Source organism: Eschrichtius robustus, chromosome 14 (genome assembly GCF_028021215.1).
Source record: "Eschrichtius robustus isolate mEscRob2 chromosome 14, mEscRob2.pri, whole genome shotgun sequence".
NCBI classification, from domain to species: Eukaryota; Metazoa; Chordata; class Mammalia; order Artiodactyla; family Eschrichtiidae; genus Eschrichtius; species Eschrichtius robustus.
Window position 1 is genome coordinate 85,040,273 of NC_090837.1, and position 9,569 is coordinate 85,049,841.

Here is a 9,569-nt window from a genome sequence, read left to right on the forward strand (position 1 = left end):
TCTTCTGTGTCTCCAATCTCTGGAATTCCTCACAATCACTACGTGAAAGAACGAGCAGGAAAAATAGCAAGGACAAAAACACCATCTGTGTCCTGCTACAACTTTGGTTCCATTATTTTAGTCTGTGTTTAAATCCTCACACTTATTTTTACTTCAGAATAGAGGCATTGCAGTGAATCAGGCTTCAGTATCACCTTTCATGTGTAAGCTTTAACTTTACTGATTACGTACTTTAAAGTAGTGTTTCCACATAAATGTTGAAAGTGTTTCTCAGGACTTGCTATCAATATGTAAAACACTTGTATTTGAATTAAGCAGTACCTTTGCGTGTTATCCCTGCCCATGAGCATTTGAGGAGACTATAAATTAAATCAAAGGATAGTTTACTGGTAATCCTCAGCCTAATATATTTTCTCTCTTAAAGTACACACAAATTGGAAAGTACAGATTTTATTGTTCAGTAGCCAAATCAATGGGATTATTTTGGAGCAAAGCAAGTATTTACTCTCTAAAATATAGTTGTGGAAGGCTAATTTATGTTATGATGTCTTCTGGGGTTCAAGTAGTGCCTTTTTCCCTATTCATAATGTTCCAGCACAGGAAGTTGCCTTATTTTAGATTTTTACAAATATTACCTGAAAAAACTCATGCTATAGATTTAGTTTTCAAAGCTAAAATCTTTGATAGTGAGCATTTCAACTCCAGTTCAAAAAATAAGCAATAAGTAAACAAGTCACCTCCATGTGAAAAGTGAAAGAACTCAATATGAATTGTGTAGTTTTTTAGGGAGTAGAAGCCAGATCTCAGTGGCGCATCACCTTTTCTGGACGTTTCAGCAGACTCTGGGTCCCTGGTTAAAGGGGCAGAAAGACCTTATACTCTGTTTTTATTAGTGGTGGCTGGAAATGGTTTGGTATCAGGAAGTTTAGCTTGCCATGTTAACTTAGTTTTCCCAGGCCACTCTAATCCCCATAGCTGCTGTTTTTCTCTCCCAAACTGAATTGCCTGCTTGGAATATCAGACTCTTTGCTTGGGCAAATTAATCTCTCTGTCTTTGAGAAACACTCATGGTTTTCTGAGTCAAAAATATCCCTTTTTTAAAAGTAACTGTTTTTCTCCCAATAGAAGCTTTCATTTCTATTTCTGCACAAGCAGAATGAGCAAGTTTTATTAAATTACTTGAAATTTCAGCTTTTTTTTTTTAATGATTAAGCATCTGTTCTTCAATATTTCTCCCCTAAATGCTAGAATCAAATCTCTACACTTCAATGTTGTATAGTGTAATATAAGAAACCATTTATTAGAATATATTTAACAAAGCTGTGATTTCCATGTTACTAAAACAAGCAAAGTGTCAAATCCTTGTGAATAACAAGAAAGAAATACTGTTAAACTCTTCATAAGGACTTTTTTCTTTTTTATAAATCGATAGTGCCTACACCTGTAATATGGATTAACATTTTACAGCCAAAAAGTAGCATGACATTAAAAATACACAGATACTGGGCACTTTCTCACATCAGAAATCATAAACTTAAATTTATACAACAGAATTTCTCAACCAATGCCTTACACAGAAGAAAAAGCTGCTGCCGAAACACACTGTTCAAGTTGTATGTATGAGAAGGAGAAAGTCTCTTATGTTTGTGTTTAGCATCTCATCTGGCCCCGTTTAGTATCTGCTAGACAAATCACAGAGGCCACCTAGAGGATAGCAACAGATGATCTCTTTGAAGGTTTTCCTCAGTTCTTGGCTCCGGAGTGCATATATTAGAGGATCAATGATGGAATTACACATGATCAGGATGAGATACAAGTTAAAGTGAGACATGAAGCACACACAGTATGGATTCTGGGGACAAGAGATGTAGAATATTAAGTGGAGGAAGAAGGGGGCCCAGCAGACAACAAAGACCCCAATCAATATGGTCAAGGTAATCGCCCCCTTCATGTTGGCACCTTGGCGGATGGTGCCAGTGCCTGGGAGGACGGCGATCCTCTTAATGTGAAGTCTGGCCATGAGGAACATGTGGACATAGAGAGAAGCCATGAGAGCCAGCATGGTAAAGAACACGGTGATGAGGCAGATGATAACAGCGCTGCTATCTGAGTAAATGATGAACAGAATGCCCGACACCGTGCAAGCTGCCCAGATACAACTGATGATGATCGCGACCCGCTTAACCGTCATGATGTTATGGTACTGGAGGGCATAAAAGATAGTAAAATACCTGTCCACAGCAATCGAAAGCAGGCTGCAAATTGATGCAAGCAAGGAGCTACAGATCACCGAGTCAATGACATTGTCAATATTCACTGTGAAACCTTGTGCGTCCGTGTCCGTGCTGTTTAGTAGGGTGATGACAATGGTTTCTGACCCGTTGGAAACGCTCACCAACATATCAGCCACAGCCAGGCTGCAGATGAAAAAGTACATGGGTGAATGCAGATTCTTGTTCTTGGCTATTGCCACAATCACCAGAATATTCTCCAACAAGCTTATGACACCCAGAGTCACAAACACCTCAGGAGAGACAAAAAGTTGCTCGTAGCACCCTCCGTCCGAGTAGCCTTTTGCAAGGGACTCACTGGCATTGCTGTGCAGTCCGTAGGTGCTGTGGTTCCAGAAGTGGAGAGAAGTGTGCATTCCATGGTGATGGGTAGAGTTCATCCTGCACCAAGTGGATTCAAATCCCCTCTGGATTGACTTAACCTCCTGGGTCAGGTAGCGTCAGCGATTTTCTCCACGTCTTTACGTGTCTGAAAGTTACAAGGCTGAGACTGGCATGCCTGTTGTGAATAAACGTCACATGCTCCGAAGCTTGAAATGGAGTTTTTAGTCTCTTTCAGGTCCGACTCTGATCAGCATCATTTTGAAATCTTAGGCTTCAAGATGCTCATTCAGTCGAGTCTGCTGTTTGCTTTTTTGTTCTCACTTCCACTTTAACTTGAGTCGCATGCATTCAGGTCTTTTCAAAATAATTTGCCTAGTAGCTGCTGTGCTACTGGGAGACAGATCTGTGTGCATATGCTCACATCAGCTGCCTCTCGGACGTATCAGTTCCCAACCTGAAGCTTTGCTTTGACTGTTAGTAGCTGCTGCTGATTTTTATGGTGTGTGAAGGGAAAAAAAAATGTTCAGAGTGGCTCCTTCTCTGCTTCCTCTGGACCAATCCAAGTCCAGTGGAGTCTGTGAGACACCGATGATGTTCCAGAGATGCAAACTGCAGGCAACGTTGATTCAGATGCAGAAGCCTGTGGAATCGGGAAGCGAGCAGGATGTGAGAGACTGAATTTCCCTTTTCAAGTTTTTAAGGGAAACAGCTTGGTTCCCAGAGGACATTCTTTGATATCACAACAAGTAATCTTGAGGCACCCAGGTTTATTCCTATTTAAAGGAAGAGTGTGTGTGTGTGTGTGTGTGTGTGTGTGTGTGTGTGTGTGTGTGTGTTCCTGAAATAGATACACTGCCTTTTTGGCCAGGACATTGAATTTATTTACCCTCTCAATTTCTTTGAATTAAGAACAAAGGCAGTAGTGCTTCAATTTAAAATAGTTGAAACACAGGGAGAATATGTAATAATACAGGAGACTATGCTGTGTATGGAAGGAATAGGTAGGTAGTTACAATTTATCACAAGCCTCAAGAAGGAGTGCATTTCTTATGCACTAATATTGGATATTTCTCCGTAGAATTTCTTTTATCATAGCTGGAAAAGTTTTATTTTCATTCACGATATTTAAAAACAATATAGTATTAATGTAAACTATGTTTACTCTGAACTCAGAAAGAAAAAGATCAATAACTAGGCAATACTCAGTTTTTTTAAAAGAATTATTAAGGTATAATTGATATACAAAAGTTGCACATATTTAAGATATACATTTTAATGAGTTTGGACATTTACATATATCCATGATACCATCATCACAATCAAGGTACTAAGCATATTCATTACCTCCAAAAATGTCCTTGTATTCTTTTGTGTTTCCTTTTTTTGTGTGGTAATACACTTAAGGTGAGATCTACCCTCGTAATATATTTTAAAGTACACAATACTATATTATGAACTATAGGCATTGTGTTGTACAGCAGATCTCTAGAACTTGTTCATCTTGCATAACTGAAACTTTATAGCCATTGGGCAGCAATTCCTTAACAGTGGTCTTGGCAGTGATTTCTTGGAATTGACACCAAAATTACAGGCAACAAAACCCAAAATAGACAAGTGGGATTACAACAAACTAAAAAACTTCTGAACAGCAAAGGAGACAATCAACAGAGTGAAAAAGCAATCTACAAAATGGGAGAAAATATTTGCAAACCATCTATCTGATAAGGGGTTAATATACAAAATATATGTAACGGAATAACAAAAAACTGAATAGCAAAAAAACTAAATAACCCAATTTAAAAATAGGCAAAGGGCTTGAACAGACATTTCTGCAAAGAAGACATAGGAATGGCCACACAAAAAGGTGCTCAACCACACTCATCATCAGGGAAATGCAGATCAAAACCACAATGAAGGATCACCTCACACCTGTTAGGATGGCTATTATCTAAAAAATAAAAGATAACAAGCATTGGCTAAGATGTGGAGAATTCTGAACTCAGTTTTTTGATTTTTGGTTTTTTGTTTTTTTTAAACAACAGTTGTAACTTTTTTTTTTAAATTTATTAATTAATTAATTTTTATGGCTGTGTTGGGTCTTCGTTTCTGCGCAAGGGCTTTCTCTAGTTGTGGCAAGCGGGGGCCACTCTTCATCGCAGTGCGCGGGCCTCTCACTGTCGCCGCCTCTCTCGTTGCGGAGCACAGGCTCCAGACGCGCAGGCTCAGTAATTGTGGCTCACGGGCCCAGCTGCTCCACGGCATGTGGGATCCTCCCAGACCAGGGCTCGAACCCGTGTCCCCTGCATTGGCAGGCAGACTCTCAACCACTGTGCCACCAGGGAAGCCCGACTTTTGGTTTTTTTTTAACGCAGCTTATCTACTTCATTAATCCAAGGCTTTCTAAATTAAACCCACACATACCTTGGTAACTTTACTTATGCAAGCCAAGATGAGCGGAGGCTAGTTATATATCAGAGTTTCTGAATGTTTTGCTTAAGCTAAGTTTGAAAGATTGTGAGAAAGTTACTTTTCAAATTTAAACTCCAGGTTATGACATTTTCTATAGTGTTTTTCCTTGCTATGACTATTTTTGGTTTTAGCTCTATATAATTTGTGACTACTGACAGTAGGGACAATAAAAAATAATTATTTCAAAGTTAATTTTAAGTCTTCAGTTATTTAGGTAAGGGCTTTATCTTCTTCCCTTTTGCGACAGAGGCAATGTTAAATATTATTCCTGAGCATTGAGTTAAATGAACGTCTTCCATCCATCCCTGAAATTGGGTGGGACTAAATTCTAACTAACGGAATGCCAGTACAAGTGAGAGCATTGTTATCTCCTTTGTGAGATTCTGCACGTTTTCCCTCTGGTCTCCTCGTGGATGGCTGCAGAATGTCTTTGAAGCCTCATGTTATAGATATCAGAACCATATCATGAAGGAGCCTGGGTCTCTGAATAACTGCACAGAACACAACTCACATCTCCAACTCCCTCCACACCCTGGCCCACCAACTACATTGAACTGTGATACAAGCAAGTGATAAATATTACTGTTAAGCTGCTGAAATATTAATGTTTACCTGTCACAGCAGCTAGCATAAATTACCTTGACTTTGAAACTTTTTAATGGAGCTGTTTACAAGCAGCAAACCCAAATTACATGAAAATCCTTTCTCCCATTTTGGATTTGCATGAGTAGTGAATTACCTAATAAGCAAGCAATAGGGAAGAAATCTGTTGAAATGTTTAAGCATCGGATAGTCAACTCTGTATAACCTTCTTCCTGAGTCAGCCTTGACTTTGTGCTCTCTACTTCTCTTGGTGGCGTAATTGTTCCATTTTCTTAGGCTTAAAATTCAGAATATCTTTGACTTGTCCATCTTTCTCAAAAATCCCTACATGAAATCACTTGTAAAATACCTTCTACCAGTGTGTCTGACTCCTCTTTCTCTCCCGACCAAACTCACTTCCCACTATTCTTCATGGAAACTTTATTGCAATCAAAATTCCACGCAAGATTGCATGCACACTAGAGAGTTTCCCGTGAGTTTACTCTATTCCCTCTGCTTGGAATGCTCTTTCCCTATATTTGTGAATGCATAATCATCATTATGTTGTAAAAATTATTAATAGGCATATTATATATAATTATATAATAGGTAAAATTAGTACTTGAAAACAAAACTCTCTTTCCTTTGGGTTTTCACCAAAAATAGAGTTTAATTTACAGGCATTATGATCACACTGAAATCCCAGAAAACCATATACATTTAAAATCTCAAATTCAATTATTTGGTGTAGATTTTCTAAAACCTTGATTATATGGTTAATCATGCTGAAAAGATACCATTTTGTCGTCTCCAAGGAGGAATTTTAATTGTCTGGTATAGTTCAGTTCTGTAGAAGCCAGAAGAAATACAACCAGCAATGCTAGACACATTAATGGTATTTTAAAAAATTTATTGCAGATTTCTTTTTTCTGAGTACACACAAAATTGAGTTAGATCATAATAAATTTCTCTTCTGAGCATAATCCTTGTTTTACATTTTATAACAATAAATATGAAACATTGCTAAAGAGAAGCATTTATCAAACTGTGCTACACAGAATACTATTTTTAGATGTTAATGTTATTCCCACCACAGAATAAAGGTCAAAGAATTTTGGAAAACATTGCAAACTCATTGCCTTCTTGAAGTTGCAGAGTTTACATTAGCAGGTAAACTTTCTGAAATTTCTTACTAGAAAAAAATTCAATATTGCTTAATCTACTTATTTCCTGAACACAGACCCTATCTTTCCCCACTTTTATTTTTCAAGTACCTATTACACTCAGTTCTGCTATAACAATCGTTTTGAAAATGCAAATTTGTTCCAGAGTTGATTGATATATTAGAGAATATTTTGAGCATAATGCAAATTTTGTGTTTGTTTTTATATAGTTTTGTACTGGATAAACAATAGGTGAATGTGGAAAACTGCACCCAGCTGATCCAAGACACAAGAGACAAAACACACACACACATCAAACATTTACCAGCCACCTCAGCCCACAACATGTGTCACAACACACAACAATTTGGTCTTTCAACTTCTTGTGAGGTTTCAGATCCTTCTTCCTCTATCACTTCATCTTAACTCACAAGCTGTAACCCTCCTGAAACTCACTTCCTCAAGCAAACTGCATACAGGTCTTTTTCTAGGTAAAGTGCCATATTTGCTGTACTGTTAAGGGTTGGGTTTTTGTTGGGTTTTTTTGTTTTTGTTTTTGGTTTGTGTAGTTTTAACTATTAAGCATGTGTAATTCTGTTCTATTGTTTTTGTTAGGTTCCTGTCCTTTTTTTTAATGTGTCACTGATGAAGTTTCTGAGTGTTGTGTGTCTAACCCCATTTTTCCCCATAAGCCCTAGTTGTCACTGTGGTTGCATGGTTTTGTGTAGCACATTGATTTTTAGACTACATATGTCACGTTACAGCAGAACTGAAGGTAACATGACTTGGAACATACAGTTTGGGAAATATTCATGTAGAACAAATTATTCTGACTACGCAACTCTTACTTATTTTAAAGTGTTTAATGATTACCATATGCACCATGAAATAGAATCCTTATTTACAAAAATATATCTCTTATGTCTATAGGCTGATGTTCATGTCTTCCAGATTAAGTAATTGCTGTCTCTATATAGAACATCCCAGTAACATGCATACACAATTCATATGCAATATTGATATAAATGTAAGTTGTTATTTTAGGAAATAGAAGATACAGACATTAATCAAAGCTGTTTTAGTTACTTCAAAGCCACATATGTCGAACTGTCTACGACCAGCACCAATGTGTTGGTGATAATGACGATTATATATGCAAGCTGTAAACATTTTTGGGATATGAATAACAATAATAATGTATAAAAATTTGCCAATAATTCTTGTAGGTTATTAATAATTAGGTAATGATGTACTTAATGTGAACATTGTATTACCTGTTACAAAATAAAAATAATTTTTCTCTTTAATTATCAGATATTTAAACATTCTCTAAATAATATATGGACTACAAGCAATTTTTGGTTGAAATCTGTGTTTATAATTATTTTTAATAGAAAACAAGTATTGTTCTCTATTGCGTTAATTTAAATATATCACTTGTTTGTTTTCAAATCTTTCAGAATTAGACAACACCAAGATAGTATAATAACTTTCCCTAAAACACCTTCACTTCTAATAAAATATTATTAAAATGTTATTCTTTATAAAGTTGATACTATGAAACATGAATTTATTTCAAAATACTAGAAAATTTTTCTGCAAAAATTTCATTTTAATTTGGCTTATAGTAATAGCCTCTGTATGATTTTGCTCTCTTAAATCCCTCCCCAGTCTACTTAATTTGCCTTTCTTCTTTCAATTCTTCTATCAACCAATATTTTACTGAGCACCTACTATATTCCAGGTATGGAGGCAAATAAGTCACGTGCTCTGCCATTGAGGAAATTTAGTGTAGATATAATCTAAATGGGAGACTTAACTGAAAACTAATAATTCCTACATATTGTGACTAGTGATTAATAATTAGTAATTAATAGAAATAATCTCTGCTTGGGCTGGTCTTAACTTGTTTATCGAAAGTGTTTTATTAAAATGCGAATTGGAGGAAGATAAGACATAGCTGGGTGAAAGAGGTTGAGAGGGCTAGAATTCAAGGCAGTTCTGCAAAATCAGATTGTGTGAAATAATATTATTAATTTGGGGAATAGAGAATACTTTGGCATGGCTGCAACACACAAAGGAGAGGTATAGAAAAGTCTGGAGATGTTAGCAAGGGACAGGTAACCTAGGACTTTGCATGTCATGCCAGGGGGCTAGGACTTTACATCCTTGGCCTCTATAACAACATGTAAAAACCTTGAATGAAGGCCACATTAAATTACCTTCAAGGTAAAGAGCTTCAGTACTGAAGCAGTAATGTGATGAGATTTAGGAAAAGCACAGTGTGGCATTATGGCGGGTAAAGGTCAGGAGTAATTACTAAGATACTATTACAATAGCCCAAATAAGAGTCTGTGAAGACCTGAGGTTAGCCAGTAATTGTTTTGCTGCAGATGGGACTACTTACTAATCAGTCGTGAATGGAATGAGGAAGAGACAGGAATGCCCTCCATTTTTTGGCTCCAATGAACTGGCGGTTGTTGGTGCCATATACCTGGTAGACACATGGATTGGTTCTGTCAGTCTCCATTTGAATCTCCTTCAGTTTGGAGTTCAGAAAGCTAAAATTTACATTGCCCAGTTTTCCTTGCAGTCTGCATTCTGTATGTGAACTAGTTTTTCCCAATTAGATATTTTCTCAAGAGATTTGGAAAGCATAAGTGAGGCTGAAGTCACCTTCCTGTAGCCCAAGCGGCTGGCTGAGGATCTGCCAGATGTCAACTCTGGCACCAGGTGATTC

The 9,569-nt window shown here is 37.0% G+C and overlaps 1 protein-coding gene across 1 annotated transcript; it reads right to left on the reverse strand.

Annotated features, from left to right (window-relative positions):
- Positions 1–1,672: 1,672 nt before the first annotated feature.
- Positions 1,673–2,671, reverse strand: MC4R (melanocortin 4 receptor). The gene has a single exon (XM_068563284.1). The coding sequence runs from the start codon at positions 2,669–2,671 to the stop codon at positions 1,673–1,675; it is 999 nt and encodes a 332-aa protein (XP_068419385.1).
- Positions 2,672–9,569: the final 6,898 nt, after the last annotated feature.